This window comes from Bemisia tabaci, chromosome 8 (assembly GCF_918797505.1).
Source record: "Bemisia tabaci chromosome 8, PGI_BMITA_v3".
Lineage (NCBI taxonomy): Eukaryota > Metazoa > Arthropoda > Insecta > Hemiptera > Aleyrodidae > Bemisia > Bemisia tabaci.
Window position 1 is genome coordinate 17637124 of NC_092800.1, and position 25382 is coordinate 17662505.

Consider the following 25382-nt stretch of genomic DNA (forward strand, 5'->3'; position numbering starts at 1 on the left):
GTGATAAAAGAGACAGCACCTTTCATTAGTCTAGTTGAGAGAAGAACCAAACACACAATTTGGCCTAGATTGGCGCAGCGGCGCAGAGAACAATGATGACCAGGACTTGAGATGAATAGGAGAAGCCCTCGGCACGCCGGTCAACACGAAACGCACATTAGCGCCTTCAAGACTCCATGAATACTTCACGCATTGCGTCAAACGCAGTGCGGTCAGCAGCGGTTGGCGCGAAACGCACAGAGCCTACAAGACTGTATGGATACTTTACGCAATGCGCCAAACACAGTGCGGTCGGCACCGCACGGTGGCGGAAATTAATCTTATCAAACCACATTCATGTTTATTCTTCCATAATTTTTCGCTCATTTCTTATAGATGAGCGGCCTTGTCCACACAGAGATAGGTTTACGGAGCTTAACTTTTGCTAGTGTTAACAGGGCTTTCACAAAAAATGTGCTCAACACGAGTAGACGCGTCTCATGCACCCCTGATGGTTTGTATCGATGTTTCAAAACGAATGAAAAGGGGGCGGCAAATACAGGCGTCCCATAGGCGGCAAGTAGGTAAATCCGGCCCTAAAAAGACTGATCTCCTAACTTTAAAAAAACAAAAAAATTCGACTCCAACTGACTCTTTTGTCGAAAAAATACCGTACAGTGTAGATTCTCTCCAAAATCAACGATTAATTCATACAACAAATAAGGGTTAGCTAGTTTTAAAAGAAGAAATGAAGTACCTACCCGTGAAAGGAAGTCTGCATCGTCACAATTATGGATATACGCGGTTCCGCACTTTAGCCCAGTGGCGTGGCGTGCTTTGCGATATATTGATTGTTATGCCATTTAAACCTATGGAAAAGGATCGATAAACTGGGTGTCCGCAGCGAACACCTTAATAATCGATTCTTTACCATAGGTTTAAATGGCATAACAATCTATACATCGCAATTCACGCCACGCCACTGCTTTAGCCACCGATATGGTTTACATTGTGACTGGGAGAGGTTCCAGGAGATCCTTAACATACTACTATAAACAAACTTTGAGTAAAATTCAATAGCGTAACATAGGGTCTGAGTTTTTAAAACTAATTACAATGGTTCGCATCTACAAAAAAAAAAAAAAAAAAAAAAAAAAACCGAAAGAAAATAAATCGCGGGTTTTGAAAAGTTTAAGGTAGGTCCGCGTCTAATTTAAAGTTTGTCAAAATCGTAGCATTAATTGTATGAGAAGTATAATTTTTGGGGCAATGAGAAAGGGCAAAAAGAGAACTTCCTGATGACCCTAGGTTCAGTTCGATTCGACTTGGCAACTAAAACCTCAGGGAAGAGCGTAGTGTATCATGTAAGATTGAAGGCGCTTTACACCGAAAACAAGTTTCACCGAGGATCGCGCCTGAGACAATAGAAGACTCTGACGCTCGATTCATAGTCTCTTGACTTAGGTCAACTAAGTTGCTCAAGTCTTAAGTGGATCGCATTTAGCAAAAAGGAACCAGCACGGTCACAGTGTTGTAAAAATATTGCTTCTTCATGATTATCTAATAGCAAATAGCTTTTGCTTTTAACCAAAAAACTGTTAATTTCAAAGGAAAATAATTTTGCAGATTTTAATACTGTACATATTGATTGCATTCAGCAAAAAGGAACCACCCTGATAAAAATTGGCAGTACAATCTGTGTTCCACAATACCATAGACCTACAGCCGGCTGTAAGATTTCCGATAGCTTCTATAGCCGGAAACACAATTTCTTATAGCATTTTATAGCCGATGGCGATAAAGAAACAGTCTGGCGATAAAGTGTATGCTAAACGTTACAAATTACAGATGCTATGACTTAGTGAGTTTTTGGACTACCGCTCTCTTTTTGGGCTGCAGTATCTTGATTTAATTTGCGAGGAAAGCTCTGTACTTTTGAAGGATGCCTGCCATCCCTATGGGTTGGCAATATGTTGGAGCGCCTTCAATTTCGTATGTTACTGTGCAATACCTCTGGTGTAAAATAGTTGCTTCAAGCGCCGCGGTACGCTGCGGCGCGGCGCGGCGGGCGGGCAGCCAGCGCTGAACGCTACAAACCTAACAGGGATACTTCACGCGTTGCGCAATGCGTGAAGTATCCCTGCGTATCCTGTTAGGTTTGTAGGCGCCAGTGCGCCGCCAATCCGCTTTGTGTTAGGCTCTAATATTTAATCTCGCGGAGTCAGCGTTTTTTAACTCATGACTTTGAAATGTTTGCACACTCTGTATGGATTATTCTCATTTTAATTGATGAAAAAAAATATGTAGTAAAGGAAAATATAATGTGCGTTTTGTAAATATTAAGGTGATTCCGTACAAACTTAAGGATTTACAAAGCACAAGAATTTCTACACAATTTCTTATAGCCTTTCATAGCCGATGGCGAAAAAGCAACAGCCAGGCGATAAAGTGTAAAGCCCGGCGATAGGAACTATATAGCCCGGCTGTATCATTTTTTATTGCTTCGTGTAGCCCGGCCGTATGATTTTTTCCACTTTCTACAGCCAGCTGTATGATTTTCTATCGCCCTCTTCAGTCGGCTATAAGAACTCTTATGGTATTTTGAAACGCAGCTCCTATCGCCAATTTTTACCAGGGCAGCGCGACTGCAGTGTTGTTAAAATACTGCTTCTTCATATTTATTTACAGAATGTCCCAGAGTAGCAAGTAGATTTTGCTTCCTGCGATAAACTTGTAAATTTTATATGAAAATAATTGTGAAAATTTTAATACTCTACATGTATTGAGTATTTTTTAAAAGAAAAGAAGGAGTTACACGATTTCGAAAACACTGTAATTGCGCTGGTTCCTTTTTGCTAAATATTATCCATATAAGGGGGAAAAATGGTGCTGGGTCCACACCATTTCGCGGGGAAAACAAAGCCAAGAAGTTCCAAATATTTAAAATTATAGAGTCAAAATTAAATTTTTGAACTCTAATGCTAATGATCTATGACTAACTCTAATGATCCATATATTAAGTATTTTTAAAAGAAAAGAAAAAGTTACGCGATTTCGGAAACACTGTAATTGCGCTGGTTCCTTTTTGCTGAATGCGATCCAAGTCATAGTGCTCAAGATGCCATCGATTCGACCTCTGAGTTTATTCTGATAGTTGGAAAAGAACTCTGTATAAATAAGACTAACTTTGACTGGGAGCGGCAACACTGCATTGGTTTCAAAAGCAAAATGCGTTAAAAATCGCTCTCAACGGTGATTTGGCTGGAAAAAAGACTAAATTTTTCAACCACATGCAATTTGGCAACGTTGGACGTTGAGCACAGGATGTATCAGAGGTTACAGATTCATAATTACACGAATAAACTTACTATATTTCGAGCTAGTAATCGTATTTTTCACGCGATCGGAGGATTTTTGTCAATTGCACGACTCACGTTTGGTATGAGATTGGTTTATTCCGTTTGAGAGTGAGCAGTGATTTTTGTGTGCTTTTGAAGGTTCGCAGTGCTCGAAGGAGAGCAAAGGTATTCAATTTTTAGTGGGCTGATTTTGGCCCATCAGCCCCTAGTGAGGATGATTTGGGAAATGAAACATTACCGGGCGTTGTTCCTCACAGTATTGACTGGTTTAGCTTTTTTCGATCGCTTGATTTGCCAGGTAAAATTTTTGATCGGATCTATTTTTAGGGATCATTTGAGTTGATTTCACTAGAATCAGCCCAACTTCATTTCAGGCTGTCTAATTGGACTAAATCTTGCGATTAGGATCTACAATTTCTGACTCAGTTTAGAATTAGATACCTATAACGTACGCACCATTAGTTTCCCTATGCACCTACGTGTTTTTACGCACGAGAAAGAAATTGTAGTTCCTAACTGCGAAATTTAGTCCAATTTTCTCTCTTTGATTCGTGCAAAGGTGCGCAAAAAATTAGCGACAAGACACCTTTGCCTGACGTGAATTGCCTCTACAGCACAATAAATTCCTTTGCAAAATGTGAAGGTAGAATGTATTTTTAGTTCCCTTGTAAATTAATGAGATATTAGAGGACATTAGGCCACATCATCTGATGTGGTTTAGTTAATTCTGATTGGTAGACTCTATTTCGCAGTAAGGAACTACAATGTCTGGCTCATCCGTATACACGCACTAAGGTATATGGAATCTCATGGTAGGTACGTTGTTCGTAAACTGGGCTAGAATTTGCACTATCCAAATTGCAAAATATAGTCCTTTCTTTTCTTCATCGAAGATGGAAGTCGAAAAACATAATATATACATGTTGCAAATCGACGATTAAAATCTCAAGGGTGGATCGAGCAATTTAGCAACAAAGGATTTCCTTCATTTAAACCCAAGTTAAATAATCGATTCTTGTCGGAGCACCTGACCCGTTCAAGAATTGATACATTTCCATAGGTTTAATAAATGGAGGAAAACAATGTTGCCAATTTGCTGGATCCGTCAATGTCCGCTCCTGTTTTATTTTTCAATTTCTTCAAATAGAAAAGCATGGACGTCATTGTTCGAAATTTGTACGGAGTTTTTTGTGAAGACTGAGTGTTTAAAAAAAGAGGGAATTTAGCTTTTTTAATTGAAAAGCTTTTTTACGAAGTGCTCGTCCAAATTCCAACATCGGCCGTTGAGAGACACGATGTACAACGTCGTTCATCGCACCAGCGCTTATTACGTATTTTGGTATTATTGACGGTTACAGCAAATTGGCAACATTGTTTTTCTCCATTTATATCTATGGAAATGTATCGATTCTTGGAGGGGCCAGGTGCCCCTCCAAGAATCGATTATTTAACACAGGTTTAAAGAGAGGAAGTCCGGTGTTGCCAAATCACTGGATCCGCCTCTGTTAGGTATTATTAATAGTTCACCCGACCAATTTTAGTCAGTGCAAAAGACAAGTGATAACTTCATCGATTGTGGTTTTTTGCGTACTGGCTGGAATGCATAAAAGAAATCACTGAAAAAAACTAGGAAACTTTTTCCATAGATATTACCACTTAGAACTTGGAAGATTTTCTTAATTAGGTACTCCGTTTGAGTGAATTTTGAAAAAAGTGCATACATTTTTAAAATGTTTTTGTTATACGTATTTTAAATTTTTCATCAATTAAACCACTCTTTAAATTCAACTTAATTTTGATGCTGACTTAATGTTTCAATTATTTTTTCCTCATGACTTAGGCATGTATTTAAAGTCCTTAAAAAAATCCCCCAGGTCATACATTCCAACAAGCTGTGTTTCTTTGTTTTTTCCCCTTTGGCACAAAAATGTTACTAAAACTGCTGATAGGGAGGGTGATTCTCTTTGTTAATACCGAATTAAAAAAAATTGTAATGGATAAAGATCTCGAAATTTTTCGTTAATTCATAAAATTCGCTGCACATGAACAAAACCCTTGTTATTCTGATCCATGTAGGAGACTCAGGTACGTATATTTCTGAAAGTACCTAACCTAAACTCTTTTGTTTCAGACACAAGATTCGCCGCTTCTTCACGACACAGTGAATATAGACTCACAACCATCCTTCGGTACAGTGGAATTCATCAAAATTGATAAAAACTCCGGCAAAATACCTCTGCTCAGTTTTCATTTTTCTCAACGGAAAATCATCGACAATTCTATGAAGGTGAGTATATATGGACTGAGTTAAGCAGAAAGGAACCAACCCACATTTTGGAAAAAATTGAGTTATGAGTGGTTTTGAACCCAACCACTGCTCTACTATCCATCGCCAAAAATTCAAAGCTTTTGTTGGAGCAACTTTTGCAGAAATTGAATTTGAAGTTTATCTTTTACATTGAGTCTTATGCAGGAGCCAAACTTTAAACCTCTTTTTCTCAGTTCGATCCCGATGTGGCTTGGTTCCTTTCTGTTTAACTGCGTCCATATATTCTGAGGAAATTGAACCTTGTAAAACAGAAACAATTTCGCCTAAGTAGAAATGTTTGTAAAAAGTTTTTAATACATTTGTTCAAAAGAAAAAAAATGGTTAAAACTTGTAGAACAGATGTTGATGGACGGACTCTTATACGCCAACTTTGACAAAAAAAAAAAAAGAGTCAGGTAAGCAGTGTTTTAATGTGGAATCTCGCTTAGAGCGCTCACACTATCGCAAAAATACACTCCCAATTGCGTAAATTTGCATTCGAGTTAGTGAGAGATGAACATATGTACAAATATTAGGATATCGCACTCACGTACCCGTCGTCACGTCAAGTGACCGTCGCAACAGACACGATAACGCCTGCAGTGATACGACTATTACTGCTTAATGGATGTGAGTGTTACGTAGTAAAAATTGAAGGCGCTTTAACTTTCATTGAACAGCGCAATGATGCTCGGGCGCGTTTTGACGTTCGAGGTAGATTTTGTCGATGTCTACGGGTTCTGCTCTGAGTGATGAGGAAAAAACCGTGATGCCAAATTTCTAATAGTAAAATATGTATTTCCCAAAACAAATATAATTAGTATTCCTCTCTAAAATTTGTAGATACACTAAATTAATTTACGAATTAAAGTCTCTCAAACCTTCGTAAGTTCTCCAAAGCGTTGTCTTTTTATCGAATACAAATTTAGGAGCCTTTAAATTTTGATCTTTTCTGAAGGGAATACACTATTGCGTGATTTGAAAAACTTAACTTCTAAAACTCTTAAATTGTAAAATTTCCCCTCAAGATAAGATAGCAGATGAATCAAAATACGAGTGTTACGAGTAGGTACACAATAATTGTTGCAGTACGAATCGTGAAGAATATAATCAAGGAAAATTTCAAGCCATAAAAAAATACAGCGGACGAGGGAATTGTGATGTGTGTAGTTTAGATTTTGACCATCGGTGTTTATTACAAATTAATGATACTTTTCAATAATTTTTAAGACTGACCCACTGAATGATTTCTGTTCCAGGTGTCTATTACAGTATTCATGAAGATGACGGAAAATCAGAAAGATTACACAAAACTTCTACAAACGCAAGGTCCGGCTTGTGATCTGTGTAAAAAATCCCTTACTATGAAGTCGTTCGGAAGGTTTGGAAATCTCACAGGGGAATGCCCCAAAAGCACTGTAAGTTAACAGAGCGCAATTCCTTTGGCATGTTTTGGACTCAAAATTTTTGGAGGAAAATGTTACCTTCGGCCCTCTTTTGGTACAAATATTAACCGAATTGAGATTATTTTTTGGATACAAGACAGAGTTTTCCGTCAAAAAGTGAACCTGATTAAAAAAATTAACGGCATACAAGTTTCTGATCTGAAAAATTGGCTTCTGATCACTGATAAACGCTCTTTCTCGAGAACAGCATACATATGCACGACTCACATATCGACGGTGAAACTACCAAACCACGTATCTCGGTTTGTGACGTCGCAGAATTCCTGTCATACTTTATTTTTTTAATGAAAAACTACTTAACGTCTAGTCTTGAAAATTTCTGTGATTTTTCTTCTTTGTGCGGAGAAAATTCTGTGAAAATTTCAAGGAATGATATTGATTTGGTCGACTTCAAAAAAATAAAATGCGAGCGTAGATTTTTAAACACCGCAAACGAGATACGTGGTTTGGTAGTTTCACCGTCGATATTGGACCTCTCACAACAAAGGGAATCCCAGCTAAAGGAGGCGAAGGAGAGTTCGAAAGAGAGAGGATTTTAAGTTCGGGCTTTCTTATATGGACGATCGCATATGGACCGGTCGTTCATGAAGAAATAATTTCGTCCACAAAAAATCCAAACTTAATCGTTGATAAGAGTGCATAGAGGGCCGTTCTAGGAATATTTTTAGACAAAAAGTACCGGAACACGTCTGCCCTGATTATATATCTGTGCGTTTTTTAACTGTTTGAAAACAGTAAAAAAAACACGGTTTCAATGAAAAGTTAATTGTATAAAATGAAATCATAAACTGCCATGTTCAGGGCAAAAAATTGCCAGGTTATAATGAAATTTTACGCCATCCTTAGTTAAGAAATGAATTAATCTGCTTCCAAGTCATTATTTAGGCCACAAAAAGCACTTCCTTTCGAAAATTCAAAGTCACAATTTTTCACCCAAGCGAGGAAAAATCGTTCGACCGAAATTTTTCTGTTGCAGATGAAGGTACCTTTTTCTGTGCTTAGACGGAATGGGACACCTCAAACGCGGGGGACTTTCCCGAGTATATATTTTGAAATTTTTAAAGGAACTAATGTGCAGTTTGAGTTAATTTCATAATGAATACGAATACGAGTAATTACCAAATATAAGCGTCCTCTCTTCTTCCTTCTCCGTCTCTTTCTCCTCCATTTCTTCCTCCTTTTTACCCGACGCACAGTGGATCGAGTCAATTAGGGAGGTCGGACTTTAAATTGTTGACTATAACTGTAAATTTTGATGTTTACTTCGTCACATATTAAATTTTAAGGGGTGCTTTTGGAAGAAATTTTTTCGAGAAAACCAATTAAACCACTTTTAGAACCTCAAATTTGTGTATAAACGGAGTTATAAGCGTTTAAAGTTTCCAAATTTTTTCCGACCTTCCCTATAACTCGATCCACTGTGCGGCGAGTGATGGGGGGGGGGGGGGGGCACGCCTCCCATGCCCCCTCCCGCCCTTGGATCCTTCTATGGCATAGACTGTAACACATGAAAAATGGTGAAGTGGATTAAAATTATGTGACCGGTGCAGGAATTCGATATTTTAAATTGATTCGAACTTTTTCAGGGTGAATACTACGTGACGAACCACTACTTTGCGCAGACGGATTTTCCGCCGATCCCGGGGCGTCGCATCAAAGTGACGGTGAGGATCTTCCGACCGGAGACCGAAAACGATGCGCTCCAGTTCACCTGGACCGGGAAAGTGAGCCCAAAACAAGGCTCCATCCTCAAAGTTCTCAATAGACCGGCTGGCTTTTAAGATTGTCAATATTTGTATTGTATTTTGCAAAAAGTAACCAGGAGCATTGCAATCGTGCTAAGCTTGTGCAACTTCATCCTTGCAGTGAAATTACTGAAACCATGAAAAAATATGAAATATACATGATACTTTTTGTTTCAAATTTACAGTTTTCAGCGAGCATGGATAGTCAGGTTTTTCTTCCAAGACGAAAGAAGTTGCACAATTTTAGCAACATTGCAATGCTAGGGGGAACCACCAATTTGTAAATATAGGAACTTCTTATTCTAATCTAACATGTAAACATAGGCCTTCGGCCATAGTTCTGTTAAACTATGGTTCCAACTTGTAACCAAAATAATAAATCAAAGTTATCTTTAAAAAAAAAAAAAAAAAAAAAAACATTGCAATGCTCCTGGTTCCTTTTTGTAAAATGCAAACAATTTGTTAGATAGAGCAAGATACAGCAAGAATGTGAAACACTTTAGATACAGCAACAATTCCGAACTTTGCAGAAGAATCTGTACCATCGTTTTCTGGTGAAAAAATTAAAATAAACTGTCTAATGTTTTGCAATATTTTGTTCCTCGCTTATTCCTCCCAGTTTTCCTTCAATATCCCAGTTAGGCAATTTGACTTACTTGATAGCTATAATAGACGCTTGCAGCAATTCAATTCAACTACTTTCATTAGTTTTAATCGTAGCTTTAGTCCTTGGATACTCCTCTCCCAAGAATTTGAAAAATGTCAGATACAGCACAACTCCGAACTTTTCAGAGGAACCTGTACCATCGTTTTCTGGTAACAAAATGAAAATAAACCATTCAATGTTTTGCAGTATTCTGTTCCTCACTCATTCCGCCCAGTTTTCCTTCAATATCCCAGTTAGGCAATTCGACTTACTTGAGAGCTGTAATAGACGCTTGCAGCAATTCAGCTACTTTCATTCGTTTTAATCATAGCTTCAGTACTTTGATGCTCCTCATCTTATTATGATTTGCGCTCATTCCGTCCAGTTCGCCCTCAATATTCCGATTAGGCAATATGTATAGATGCAAAGGAGCTATAAAAGTCGCTCGCGACAGTTTAACCGCGTACGTTGGGAATCAGTAGCAGATCGTGGCGTAATAGATCATTTTTTGACGCAAAATTCTATCTAATTGATAAATTGCAGAGGTGCTGAGGGTTTTTTGTTGCAAGGGCACATGCTTTGTTGCTAAATCGTCTCACGTATTTATGAAAGCAATTGCGAATGACATTTCACGTGACGTTTTCATAAATTTAAGAAACATCGGAAAATTAGCAATTACTTGGGGCTTTACGTGCTTAAAAATGCAAAACTGGTTCCATGAAACTATAATTTTAAGAACTATCTTCCAACATTTCACATGTTTACCCATAACGCTGTAATTCCAGCTCCTCCTGAAATAACCAATCTCTTGATCGAAATTAACGAGATAACTTGGTTGCTTTCGTAAAAGTGCTTGATGACCTGAGTTCACAATATTTTTTTAAACATTTTTCTGATGTAGAACGTGAGAGAAAAATAAATGTGAAAACGAAAAATTGTATCACTCGATGACATCCTGTAGCGCCATTTCCTCCTGATAATTAAACACGCGTATTTTAGCACACCAAATACCTATAACTCCTCTCACAAGTGTAGATTGTGTCGAAGCACTTGTAGACTCTTCAAGTGGTCGAAACTCCTCACTTAAGTAGGTACAAGTCCACTTTCAGTCTTACTTCTGGCCGTCCACAAGGAAAGGGACATTATACAGTGTACATTCACGGGTACAGATTGTTCAGTACATCGATTTTTTTAATTTAGGTTCACAAATCGAAATTTGAGTTTTTGCCGAAAAACACTCTTTTAACTACAGAATATAACTTCCAGTAAACGGTGATTTTTACGATGTTTAAAAGAACTGTTCCGCCGTGCGAAGGAAAAACGCCGTAAGAGTCTCCAGGCGTTGCCAAATTTACTTCGACAAATCACCAATTTTCAGGAAAATTTGTGAATATTTTTCCCGCCAATTTTTCAGGTAATTTTGCTCGTACATTTGATCTAGAAAGTCTGAAAATATCAAGGAGATCATCGACAATTTTCCTCAAGAATAAACATTTTATCAGACAAAATTTGGCAACTCTCGAATGTTCATACGGCGTTCTTCCTTAGCACGGTAGCGTTTAACACCTGAAAATTCTTCACTCTTTTAAAAATTGTCGATCACCATGCTCAAGCACTTGGTGCTTCGTCTATTATGTGCGGGGTTATTCGGTGGTGCTGTGATGGTTGATGCAAATCCTAGGTTGATGGTGGTAGACGTGGACGGTGGTTTAGACGATGAGTGGGCCCTTCTGGCTCTGCTAAGGGCCCAAAATTTGGGCCTCGTCCGTGTCTTGGCCATCACCACAGTCGACGGCATGACAGATATTAACAACGTGTGCGTGAACACTTGTAGATTGCTTCAAGTAGCTCAAGCTCCTGATGTAAGTACTTTAGTCCATTTTTTTTATCATTCCTCCTGAGGATTAGTCTGTTTTGCTAAATCGACGGCGAAACTACGAGACCACGTACCTCGTTTGCGGTGTCTAAAAATCTTCGCCCCCATTTTATTTTTTTGAAGGAGAACAAATGGATCGCATAAAGCAAAAAGGAGCCGCATAGGTGTAGCTAGGTCATTTTGTTGGGGGGGGGAGGGGGGCCTCCCCCGGAATTTTTTTGAAATTTTAACTCTATTTGAGCGCATCTCAAGGCACTTGTGGCGCTAATCTTCCTTCAATTTCTGCCTAAAAATCACCCAGTTTTATGCATTTTAAGGTTAAAATACTTTGAAATTGTTGCATTCAACAGGTTATTCTATTTGTAGGCATCCTCTCACGGGCCACGGCGACAGAGACTTACCGTTGAAGAGGGTATTTTTGTACCATCCAGAATTTCTGGGGGGGGGGGGGGGGCAGATGATATTATTTCCAATTCTTGGTAGGGCCAGGCCCCCCTGCCCCCCCTTCCTACGCCTCTGGAACCAGCGCTATTACAGTGCTTTCAAAATCGTGCAACTTCTCCTTTTCTTTTAAAAAATATTTAAGATATGTACAGTATAATTTACACAATTATTATCCTTTTAAATTAACAATATTTTGGTGGGAAGCCAAAACTATTTGAAATTCTGGGAGATTTTTTTGGATATGAAAAGGCAACATTTTTAGAACGTTGTAACCGCGCTGGTTCCTTTCTGCTGAATGCGATCTAAGTCAATATTATTCCTTGAAGTGTACACAGAGTTTTGTTTGCTTAGAGAGCAAAAATCACGGACGTTTTCGAGAATTGATGTTGAGTAGGGCCTTCATTTAAAAATTAAAGTATGACAGGAAGTTTGCAACGTCGCAAACTGAGATACGTGGTTTGGTAATTTCACCATCAAAATGCGATTACCGATTGAGAGCCGTTTAATCGAGTGAATTTATCTGCGAATGTAAAGGAAAAAACTGTTTTCCTTTACATTATCGGCTCTCAAATCTCGGCTCAATCTTGGCACGGCAGCGTTTGCGCCACGGCTTGAGCATAGAGCTACCTCTAAGTATTCAGTCTCCAAATGACTAACTTTACGAGTTAATTTTGTTTAATTGAACGTATTTCTGTCAAACCGAACTATGTGCATTAAGACATGAGCCCTGAGACCCATAAGAATATAAACATAAAAGGGCTCACGTTATAGTGCACATAGTTCTGTTTGGCAGAGGTACGTCCAATTTAAACAATTTCCGTCAATAAAAATAAATTGAACTTGGATTGAGGAAAAGCTTATCTTGACCATGACGTCATTCATTTGATTGAGATAAAACGACCGATCACTTGTGCGTATATATATTGAAAGGAACTTTGTGCAAATATACTGAATTGAAAGAAGCCGTAAAATACTGCCGTGCTAAGGAAGAGCGCCGTATGAGCCATCAGGCGCAGCCACATTTTCTTCGACAAATCACAATTTTTAGGGAAATTTCTGAATAGACCTCCTCCGATTTTCCAGGAGATTTCCCTCGCAATTTAATTTAAAATATCAAAAAATTTCAAGGAAACACATGAATGAATTTCTTCAAAAATACATGCTTTATTCGCGGAAATTTGTCAACTTTCGAATGTTCATACGGCGTTCTTCCTTAGCACGGCCAAATAAAGAACACGATTCCTATATGCACTCATGGCTCCTCTTGATTTGATACATTTGTACATATTTCAACCGTTCAACATAAATATGTACATGCACTCAACGATGAAAGTCAAGTACAAATGAATTTACTTCCGTATTTTTAAAACCTCTCAAGAGGATTGCCCTCGAGGAGTGTTTAGAAAAAGAGAATCAACTTTCTACAAGAGAGGGGGTATACTCGTTGAAAGTGGTCGACAGAATTTCATAATTCTATCGCGCTCAAGACACGCAGCCAACCAGGGGGGCGATTATTGAAATTGATAGACAAAGCTTTAGACAAAGAGGACAAGAGCGACATGGAGGGATCCTATTGGTGGAAGCGGGTCGTTGCAATGGACAAAGGAGGTTACCGAAGGTTAAAGGAGGACAACGTTAACCTTTGAGGTCAAAAAAATCAATTAATTTTAGTAAGTTAACAAACGATAGATTTAGTTGAATTATATGATAATATTAGTTTGTCAAACTAAAGTTAGGATATCAAATCTAATCTTTAGTTATACTTAAAAGACAAATAACTAACTGGGTAGACTAACTGAAGGTAACCCACGAAAGACCCTACAGTTAGTCCATCATTTTCTCCCTTACTCTGTAGGAACCACCTATTTCAACCAATAGGATTGCTATATACTCCCTGCGTCTTCTTTGTCTATTGATTTGTCTATCAATTTCAATAATCAGCTCGCAGACTGCATGACAATGCATGTAAAATAGAACAAATTTCATATTTGAGCACACAAGAATAGTCTTCAATTCCCTCCTCAACACGCAATTTGCGTAATCAGTATCACGCATGTCTAATTTGCTCTGCCGATTTGGATCCTCGCGGTAAAACACGTCGTTGGCGCCGCGGGTGACGGTGAGTGTCTGGGCAGTAAAAACGCCCTCAATTCCGAGCGTATGCAACACGGACATCCGCGGAGCCCGAATAGTTGCATGCAGGCGTTAAAATGAAGTGTTCGTCGCATTTGACACTGATTGAGGGAGCTTTGCTTGTTTTTCATAGACCTTAACTTGAGTCTAGCGTTACTGATTGTGCCGATGAAGTAAATTGTTATTGATTAAACGCCGTATGAACCTTTAGGCGTTGCCAAATTGCCCTCGGTAAAATACGAATTTTCAGGGAAATCTGTAAATACTTTTCATCCAATTTTTTAGGGGATTTTAATCGTAATCACATTAAAATTATATGCAAATTTAAAAAAAAAACATGCATATAGCTTTCCTTAAAAATTAACATTTTATTAGAGGAAATTCGGCAACTTTCGAGTGTTCAGACGCCGTTTTTCCTCAGCGCGGCAGCACCGGTAACATGGCATTCTAATTTCTATTTTGTTGATGATTTCTGCAGATTCCGATGTACCGAGGCATAAAAAATAAGGATCGAGAGACGGACTATTTGTACCTTTATGGAAAGGACGGATTCGGAGATCTTGACTGGGGTTGGAAACCGGATTTGAGCCGAGTCAAAGGGATGAGCGCCATTGAAGCGCTGGCCCGCCTCACCAAGGAGCATCCAGGTTCAAATCCTCGACTCGAAATTTAATAATTGGGGTCGAAAAATTCTGCGAGATGAAGATGATTTTCAAAGTGGTTAAGTGACTTTGACTATATTCTGCAATATGAATAATACCACTATTTCTAGCTCATTTTAGAATAGTGGATCTTCTTACAGCATAACAGGGAGGTGCAAAATTTCATCCCAAAGACATCGGACAGGATGACGTCATCCGAAAACCACGATAAGAAAGGGAGTAATCAGAAAAGTCATGATGACGTCACCGTGGCTATTCCCATGACGTTTTCTCAGAGGCTAATTGATCAACCAATGATAAGGACGAAAGATAGCGCCGTACGCACTAAAATCGGCTTACATAATTTTCTTAATATAGTAAGAATCTGCAATATAAACCCGCAATTTCTCGTTCATTTTAGAAACATGGATTTTATTATATCATGACACGGAAGTACGAGATTTCACCCCATCTGAGAGGCTTCACACACGTGCTGTAATAAAGTACCATGCATACATGTTCAAACTGAATATCCGATTGCTTCTTCATCAATTAAAATGAGAATAATCCATACAGGATGTTCAAACATTTCAAAATCATGAGTTGAATAACGCTGACTCCGCCAGATTAAATGTTAGAGCCTAACACAAAGCGGAGCGGCGACGCACTGGCGCCTACAAACCCAACAGGGATACTTCACGCGTTGCGCAACGCGTGAAGTATCCCTGTTGGGTTTGTAGGCGCCAATGCGTGTTTTGCGCTGGCTACCCGCCTGCCACGGCGCTTGAAGCAACTATTTCACACCAGAGGTATTGCACAGTATCGTACGAAACTGAAGGCGCTCTAATATATTAGTAATGACAGGCATCCATCAAAAGTACGGAGCTTTCCTCGCAAAATAAATCAAGATACTACGGCCCAAAAAGAGAGCAGTATTCCAAAAACTCACCAAGTCCTAGCATCCGTAGTTAGTAACGTTCAGCATACACTTTATCGCCTGGTTGTTGCTTAATCGCCATCGGCTATAAAAGGCTATAAGAAATTGTGTAGCAGGCTATAGAAGCTATTGGAAATCATACAGCCGGCTGTAGGTCTATGGTATTTTGGAACGCAGATTCTACTGCCAATTTTTACCAGGGCTGTGATCCGCTTAAAATTAAAACACACTGCTCACCTTAGCTTAAACATTTCTTACTTTTGTTCTTACAGGAGAAATATCATTACTTTGTTTGGGACCTCTAACAAACATTGCAGAGGCAATGAGGTTACAGCCAGATATCGCATCCAATCTTCAGGAAATACTTATAATGGGCGGAAATGACCCCGGTATGCTCTTTCAATTGTTTTGTTCAAATATATTTACTTGGACCAAATTTCGACATGTTTATTTTTAACGTGGTATCACCAGTGGTCCTAATTTACGCATAGTGCAAATTGAGGAAAAAGGAGGAGAAGAGAACGAGACAAGGTAGAAGAGGAACATGTAGACTAGAAAAAGAGATGCAGTTCATATAAAAGTGATTCCGTCGAGGTTTAAGAATAAAACTGAAATTTGCTGTAATTTGCAGGGAAATTTGGGGAACTAGGTGCGGAGTTTAACTTTTTGACTGATCCAGAGAGTGCCAATGCTGTTCTGACTCAGGCAAAGGTCCCAATCATGCTTTTACCCGTCGAAACATGCCTCAACATTGAGCTGAATTTTGTAAGTACTGAAATATTAAGATATTTGAAAAATCATTCGTAGTGAATAGTATCTGAGGGTATACCTAAGATGTAAAATCAGAGCAACCCAAATTTTGTGTTAATTTTTTAACAATTTGCGGTGGATTTAGTTCAGGGAACAGTGAAAAAAACCTGAAAACCCTAGAAGTTTGGGTTACTGTGAGTTCTACTTCCCTTGCTAACCGAACTAATCTCTCCTGACCGGTCAAACCCCCCGGAGTGCTTTGCGCCTCAGCTGGCCGATTATTGAAATTTGTCGACAAAGCTATAGACAAGGAAGACATAAGGAGTACAGGGCGATCCTATTGGTTGAAATGGGCGGTTCTTATAGACTAAGGGGGTAAATGATGGACTGACTATCGGGTCTCTCGTGAGTTGCCGTTAGTTAGTCTATTACCTACGTCCTTTGTCCATTGCAACCACCCGCTTCCACCAATAGGATCCCTCCATATCCTTTATTTCTTCTTTGTCTATTGCTTTGTCCATCAGTTTCAATAATCGCCCCGCAGGCAGGCACTTCTTGCTCTTACTCCGGCTACGCTCGGTTATAGGACATTTCGTCAACGATTTTTTGTCCGCGCACCTGTTTTTTCCAGTAATTTACGTCCACGCGTTTTTTCGGCACGGGAGTTTTGGTCCACGTGCCAGTTGAGACCCAAAGCTAATTGGCCCACATGTAAATACAAACGACAATTGCTCACGACGTTTTTGGATGAAAATATGTAATGTCTTGGAAGAATGAGGGTTTGTTTGTTGTTTTGTTTTGTCTGTTTGGTCCAACGGAGAATAATATATAGTTAAGAGTTTTAGTAAAAATGGGGGAGCGTCAATTCCATGAGACAAAATTCACTAAAACTCTCTACAACTCTTTGGTGTAACAGGACTTAATTATCTTTCAAGAAATTCTTACCTTGTTATACCTGAACCGGATAAACCTCTGTATTTTCCTCAGCTAAAGGCTCTTAGATTTTTTCTGTGTACGATAAGTATCTTGATTTATTTTGCGAGGAAAGATCTGTACTTTTAAAGGATGCCTGTCATTCTTAATACGTTCAATTTCGTATAATACTCTGCAACACCACTGTTGTGAAATAGTTGCTTTAGGCGCCGCCACACGGCGGGCGGGCGGCCACCGCGAAACGCGCATTGGCGCCTACAAACCTAAGTGGATACTTCAAGCATTGTGCAATGCGTGAAGTATCCACTTAGGTTTGTAGGCGCCAGTGAGCCTCTTGCGCTGGCAGCACGCCGCTCCGTTCTGTTAGGCTTTAATATTTAGCGTATTTTAACTCATGATTTTGGAATGTTAGCACACTCTGCATTGATTATTCTCATTTAAATTGATGGGGAAAAATATGTACCAATTTTTCTAAGGAGAATAATAATATAATGTGTGTTTTTTAAATATTGGTGGTTCCGTGTCAAATTTAATGATTTCCAAAGCACTTTAATTTTTTCTTTTACATTTTGTGCTTTTATTGTGCTGCAGCGAGGTGTACGCGCAACGAAACGCTCAAAATTTGACTCTAAGAGATCGATGTACAAATGGGTTAAAACTAAAGATTGCGTGCTTCTTGGTTTTTTTTTCCATCTTTTATTCTTTTTTGCAGTTTCTGTCGGCTTAACATGCGGCTCATTGACCTTAATGTCGCTTGGAAAAGGTTTTACAAATATTTGTCACGTTTTAAAATTATAAATGTTTTCAAAATGAAGTAATAATTTCGTAGAGAAAAAATAAAAAAAGAAAAAAAGTACCTATACATATATAAGGTATATTGTACATTCAATATTTTAAGGATAGAAATAAAACCAAATATTCACCAATGACAGTTTAAAAAGATGATTCAAAAGGAGAAAGTAATAACATTTCATTTAGAAAATGAGCAACCATAACAACACCTCCTTCTCTCTCAATTTCTCATTTCCATATTGTCAATATAATTTTACATACCGACTAAAATATAACGCTTGAACCAAGTCACTGTTGCTTATTTTACGTGTGGCCGTAAACTACTACTAGACAAAAAAGGTTCGCGGACAAAAAATCGTTGACAAAATGTCCTGAAACCTACACTCTACGCTCAGGCTTCTCAATGCACGCGTTTCTCTTGTGGTTTTATTCGAGGTTCATTTATTGTAAAAAAGATGTAAAAACCGATAATTTTTCCAAATCATGGATCTTTGAGGAAATTTCTTTGAGAACGGGCAGGATAATTTGAATGTTTATAAAGGATTCAGTTAGCTGAGAATTGACGTTTACAATTCTGTAAACTTTTGCTCGGATGCAGGTGATTTTGAAGTAAACACGGCTAATCCTGCTATCTCCCACTTGAGAAACGTCTTTACTTATGTTTTACATGTATATCAACCACATCTATGCCACTTTTTCGTCATAAGCGATAAACACAGCGGCTCGCTTGCGGATGAAGCTCCGTGAAATTTTGGACCCGCGCGGAGAGGAGGTAGGTTCAGAAAAACCCACTTTTCTTAAGTTCTATCAAAGCAAATTTAAAAATCTATGACGCGTTAGATAGCTGAGAGTAGTGACTTTTCAACGCTTTCGACAGATTTTCTTTACCTATCTTAATTTAGGAGATATTGAACAAGGGAGCTTACTTTCTGGACGCACTGAAAAAAAAATTCTCGGCGTTTTTACCACGGTCCGTTGGTACCTTTACCATCTCAATTTTTTTACCAATTATTGGTAATTTTACCAAGACAGACTGGTAAGCTTGCCTATGGTAATTTTACCAAGAAAAAACTGGGATCAAATAGAATCCTGAATTCTTGGTAATTTTACCCTTTTCTTAGTAAATACACCGAGATTGTTTTTTTCAGTGCGACCTTCGTATTATAGAGTAAATGTTATCTCTCTATGCGTACCTGAAAGTTCCTCCAATGTTGCAGCCGTGGCGCTGGGTGTCATTCAAAGACACGCCGAACCCCGCAATCCAGATGTTCAATCGAATCGAGCGCGAATCTTTGGTCTTTTGTTATCTCGAGGATACAACCTTTTGGGGGTGCGATTTGTTCCTGGCGTGCGGCTTCATCAACCCGGGAGTTTTTCAGACGACCGTCGCGACGAACGCCCGGGTTGAGACCGTCGGACCTCGAAGAGGGCTCATCGTCGCCGACGACACGAAAGAACACAACGTCGTCATCGTCACCAGGATCAACAGCGGGGTCCTCAGGCAAGAGGTCCTAAAGTCGGCGGAAACTATGGAACTCGAACCTGCGGACTGATTATTGAAATTGATAGACAAAGCGATAGACAAAGAAGACATAGAGAGTACGAAGCGATCCTATAGGTGGAAACGGGTGGCTCTTATAGACTAAGGGAGGAAATGATGGACCAATTATCGGGTCTCTCGTGGGTTGCCGTCAGTTAGTCTATCACCCACGTCCTTTGTCCATTGCAACCACCGCTTCCACCAATAGGATCCCTCCAAATCCCTTTTGTCTTCTTTGTCTATAGCTTTGTCTATCAATTTCAATAATCGACCCTCAGGAATAGGGATGACAGCTCGCCAATGCGGAAGACCCAACAGACCCCCACCCAGAAACGAGGAGAGACCCTCCACTAATCTCTTGACGCCAGGTGGAAAACTTTACTTTCGGGGACTCAACATTTCTTTATGGACAATTCTAAGGCAGCAACAGTCGTTTGGACGGCATCTTGCAATGGGTCTGTTGAATGCAAGAGATACAGCCAAATAAATATATATCGACGGCGTAAGTCCGCAATCACATAACTCGTTTGCGGTGTCTGAAAATCTCCGCCTCTATGTTATTTCTTTAAAGGAGAACAAATTGACATCGTTCCTTGAAGTTTTTGCAGAATTTTCTACGCACAGAGAAGAAAAAGCACGGCAGTTTTAATGAGTTTCCGTTGAGTGGTTTTCCGTTTAAAAAATAAAGTACGACAGGAAGTCTGAGACGCCGCAAACCGAGTTATGTGATTGCCGATTTACACCGTCGATATACTCTTTACACGTTAAATCGCACGAAAATCGCATTGCGCACATCAAGAAAAGTCTGAAATCCATTCCTTAGTGCGCGATCTGCGTAGTTTGTAACACGCTTTTTCAACTTTCCCGCGTCTGCGAGCAGTTCTCTCGGTTAGAGGCGGATCCAGCAATTCGGCAACACCGGATTTCCTCCATTTAAAGGTATGCTAATTAATCGATTCTTGTCGGAGCACGTTGCCCCTCCAAGAATCGATACATTTCCATAGGTTTAAATGGAGAAAAGACAGTGTTGCCAATTTGCTGGAACCGCCAATGCTCTCGGTCACCGCTGCGCTGCCGACCAGATTTACACAGGCAGAGGAGTAATGAAAAACTGACCCGAGTAGAAAAACAATTTCACCGACTTTTTCTATTGTTTGATTTCAAAAAATATCTGCTGCGCGGATAGGTCCGAATTTATTAAAATTTGTACAATAGGCATATAGTTAAGATTTTCCCAAAAAATACGACAAAGTAAACTGAATTAGTCCCTAGATGCTACCGCTGGATCCAGTATGTATGTGCCCACTCATTGCTTTTCATCACTCTGTGTTTCTTATACTGCTGTGCTAAGGAAGAGCGCCATATGAACATTCGAGAGTTGCCAAATTTCCCTGAATAAATTGTTCCTTTTTGAGGAAAGTTATGAATACCTCCCTTGATAATTTCAGGAACTTTCGGTGAAATTGCGAGCAAAATTATCTGAAAAATCGGAAGGAAAATATTCATAAGTTTACCAGGAAATTTGCGTTTTATCACAGGAAATTTGGCAACGCCTGAAGGTTTATACGGTGTTTTTCCTTAGCACGCCAGTATAGCTTAGGCAGCTTGGTTGTTAGCATCGGGGCCATGCCATGCTGTTGTTCTGCCTATATGAACTTTTGAAGGCGCATTTTATTCATCGCGCATGCCCGCTTATCTTCATCAAGATGTTCTTTCAACGTGTTGGCCGCAAAAATGTGCACTTTGCTCACGTTGGTCAATGGTGAATGGTCATTGTCATTATATTATAATTATAATATGTTTATACAATGGACGCGTATCATTTTTCCCTCACCCAAGTTCCTGCAAAAATTAAAGCTTTGACATTTAACCAGTGGTGAAGCGTGACTGATCGATTATCGATATTTTCCCATTTGAAGCTATGGTAAAGAATCGATTATTAAGGAGTTCGTTGCGAACACCCTGTTAATCGATCTTTTTCCGTAGGTTTAAATGACACGTCGATCGATACATCGCAAAGCACGCCACGCCACTGCATTTAACTTTTATCATGAATGAACATCTAGAAAAAGGGCCAGAATAGTCTGGGTATTTGTCGGCCTCCCCCTGGTAAAAATTGGCAGTAGAATGTGTGTTCCAAAATACTATAGACCTAAAGCCGGCTGTAAGATTTCCAATAGCTTCTGTAGCCGGCTGTACAATTTTTTATAGCCTTTTATAGCCGATGGCGATTAAGCAACAGCCTGACGATAAAGTTTATGCTAAACGTTACTAAATACGGATACTAGGACTTAGTTGGTTTTTGGACTACCGCTCTCTTTTTGTGCCGTAGTATCTTGATTTATTTTGCGAGGAAAGCTCCGTACTTTTGAAGGATGCCTGTCGTTCTTAATATGTTGGAGCGCCTTCAATTTCTTATGATACTGTGCAATACCTCTGGTGTGAAATATTTGCTTCAGACGCCGTGGCACGCTGCGGCGCGGCGGACGGGCGGAACGGGCATTGGCGCCTACAAACCTAACAGGGATACTTCACGCGTTTCGCAATGCGTGAAGTATCCCTGTTAGGTTTGTAGGCGCTAATGTGTCGCCGCTCCGTTTTGTGTTAGGCTCTAATATTTAATCTCGCGGAGTCAGCGTTTTTCAACTCATGATTTTGAAATGTTTGCACACTCTATATGGACCATCTCATTTTAATTGATGAAAAAAAAAATATATATTTTAAAGGAAAATATAATGTGTGTTTTGTAAATATTAAGGTAGTTTCGTATCATACTTAATGATTTCCAAAGCACACGAATTTCTACACAATTTCTTATAGCCTTTTATAGCCAATGGCGATAAAGTGTAAAGCCCGGCGATAGGAACTATAGCCCGATTGTATACTTTTTTATAGCTTCTTATAGCCCGGCTATATGATTTGCTCCGCTTTCTACAGCCAGCTATATGATTTTCAATAGCCCTCTTTAGTCGGCTATAAAAACTTCTATGGTATTTTGAAACGCAGCTCGTATCGCCAATTTTTACCAGGGCCGTGGTGTGGTGGTTGTAACGCTTGCTCTATGATCGGGAGATTCCGAGTTCGATTCCCGGCAGGTGACCCGAGTTGGATGGTCTCAATCAACGGTTACCTGGGGCTGGCTTGATTAGGGACGGAGGGAATATGGGGCTCTAGGGATGGTAAAGCGCAGGATTATCCCTCGTGGGATACTTGAAGTGGGGAAAAAAATTGTTAGGAGAGACAGAAAACAATGCATCCCTTGCAAAAACGAGGTAACAAAATGATCTCAACGTGGTATTAACATGATCGGTTTTAACAGGAAATAGATAATCATTTTTTTTTATTATAGCAATCGATTTGTCGAAGTGCTCGCAATATTTTGATCAAATGGCCCAGATTATCCTCGAAAGCCCTGCATCCAGCATCGAAGATTTCGGCAGTGAACGGAACCATCGACAATGAAACCGTGAGTAGGTCGTTGAGGACTTGGCCCGTCCCATCATGTCATTGAGGAGGAATTTGGGTGATCTCGTTCGGCTGCGGATCAGCTCGGATATCCGCTTTTACGATCAGCCCGTTTTTTGCGCAAATAAATCCGTTTATTAGAAAATGTCATCTCGCCCGCGCGTCAATTTCTTCGCTTTGATCAACACGACCGTGTCTGATGCTTCTTGCTGCTGCGCGAGAGAAAAAAGTTATATGAATATTTGGACATTGTCAAATTTCTTCAGATTAATTGCACGCTTTTTTGAGAAAGTTAAGAATATTTTCTCTTGGAATTCTCACAAAATTTAGGTCAAACCACGAACCAAATTTGCTGAAAAATTGGAGGAAAAGCATTCACAAGTTTCTTTGAAAATACGCCTTTTATATCAAGAAAGGTAACCTCTGAAGGCTCAAATGACGTTTTCTGTCAACACCGCAGTATAATGCCATGCTTAAAGAAAAGCGCCGTATGAGCATTCCAATGTTGCCAGGTCTCCGCCTATAAAATGTGTATATTTGAACATAGTTATGATTACTTTTTCCCAGAAATGTTTAGATAGAATTCAAGTTCAAGTTTTTAGATCAAATTGCGATAAAATTCGCCGTAAAATTGGAAGAAAAATATCCGCAAGTTTTTCATAATACTCCCACTATACACGGAAAAAAATGGATTGCTGATTTAAGAATTAAACTTTTAAGAAACATGTCCAACATGTTTCAAATGTACATTTTCCAGTAAAGGAAAGCTAATTTAATCAAGGGGGTGGTTAAAGTAACATTTTTCCATTGTATAATCTACATTGAAACATGTCGGACACTTTTTTTAACTACAGAGTTGTTAAATCAGCAATTTCATTTTTCCCGTGTATCATAGGAAATTTTGCAACGTCTGAAAGTTCATACTGCGTTTTTTCCCCGCACGGCAAACGGAAACAAACACAATATGGAAATAAAGCGAGGGAGAGGATGCGCGTTCACGACGGCGCAGAGATACAACTATTCGTACTTGATGGACGTCCGTGCTGCATCTGAAAAATTGAAGGCGCGATGACGCGAAGCGTGAGTTCTCAATGCCCTGCAATATGCTGCCAATGAAGTGTCGCTCAAATTCGGGAGATAAGTTTAAAAAGAGGCCCGAATACGTCTTTCTTGTCGTCGGCTGTGTTGATACTCGTTCTTTCTTCTTTTTTCGGGTTCTTGCCTGATTCTTTTTTGGGATGGATTTTTAAACCCACGTCTTAAGCTCGTGTAAACAGCAGCACTGACACGGCTCTTACATGGAAATAATGGTCGTATATTTCTTAGACTCAACAGAAGGGTGCAGCAAAAAGACCGAGACTTGGAAATGAGAGAAACGCCGTACGAACATATGAATATTGCTAAATTTCCTCCGATAAAATGCTCATTTCCAAAGATATTAATGAATATTTTTCGTCAATATCTCGATGGCCAAAGTGCAAAACCGCTTATCTCTGTGGGCGACGTTGCAGACTTGGTGCCATGCCTTATTGTTTCCTTGGAAAACTAGTAAACATAATTTTTTTTGAGAACTTCCTAGATTTTCCTTCTCCGTTCGCAAAATATTCCGTTAAAATTTCAAGCTATGGAGTAGCCCTCTCTCTCTCCGAAAAAATGAAATAAAATAGGAAACTTTGAAACATTCCAATGGATATACGTGGTTTCAAGCTATGAAGTTCTCTTGTTTCTCCTCGAAAAAATCAAAAAATACCGGACATTTTGAAACACCGCCATGGGTATACGTGGCTTTGCACTTCAGCCGACGATTTTCAGGCGTGCAAAAAATCAATCTGTGAACAAAAAATCTCTGTAAAATTCAATGTAAATCCCAGACACCAGCTTTTTCCAGAGGCGGGTCCAGCAATTTAGCAACACCGGATTCCCTCCATTTAAACCTATGTTAAACAATCGATTCTTGTTGGAGCACCTGGTCCTTCCAAGAATCGACACATTTCCAGAAGTTTAAATGGAGAAAAGCAATGCACTGAAAAAAAATTCTCAGTGTTTTTACCAAGGTCCGTTGGTACCTTTACCATCTCACTTTGTTTTTACCAATTATTGGTAATTTTACCAAGACAGACTGGTATGCTTACCTAAAAATCGGTATTTTTACTGTTTTTTCAGGTAATAATACCACTTTTATTGGTATAATCAATTCCCGGTAACTTTGCCATTTTATCTCGGTAATTCTACCACAGTCGATAAAAAATATTGGCGTTTTTACTAAGGTCCAGTAAAATTACCGAGAAATCTCGGTAAAATTACCAATTTCATAAATGGCAATTTTACCAAGAAAAAACTGGGATCAAATGGAACCCTGAATTCTTGG

At 39.3% G+C, this 25382-nt stretch overlaps 2 protein-coding genes across 7 annotated transcripts; both read left to right on the forward strand.

Annotated features, from left to right (window-relative positions):
• The first annotated feature begins 3466 nt into the window (after positions 1–3466).
• On the forward strand, positions 3467–9450 carry LOC109044637 (uncharacterized). The gene is made up of 4 exons (XM_019062459.2): positions 3467–3636; positions 5470–5625; positions 6906–7064; positions 8699–9450. The coding sequence occupies exons 1-4, from the start codon at positions 3553–3555 to the stop codon at positions 8891–8893; spliced, it is 594 nt and encodes a 197-aa protein (XP_018918004.2). The 5' UTR covers positions 3467–3552; the 3' UTR covers positions 8894–9450.
• A 954-nt stretch (positions 9451–10404) lies between these two features.
• Positions 10405–21358, forward strand: LOC109044384 (uncharacterized). 6 transcript variants are annotated; one of them, XM_019062088.2, is made up of 6 exons: positions 10405–10666; positions 11052–11365; positions 14435–14603; positions 15807–15923; positions 16166–16299; positions 19227–21358. In XM_019062088.2, exons 2-6 carry the CDS (start codon positions 11108–11110, stop codon positions 19560–19562), a joined length of 1014 nt encoding a protein of 337 aa, XP_018917633.2. In that variant the 5' UTR covers positions 10405–10666; positions 11052–11107; the 3' UTR covers positions 19563–21358. The 6 variants fall into 6 exon arrangements, 5 of the variants coding, with proteins under 5 accessions (XP_018917633.2, XP_072159897.1, XP_018917635.2 ...); XM_072303796.1 differs by having other exon boundaries at positions 10548–10666; positions 11185–11365; XM_072303795.1 differs by having other exon boundaries at positions 10584–10768; positions 11185–11365.
• The last annotated feature ends 4024 nt before the right edge of the window (positions 21359–25382 follow it).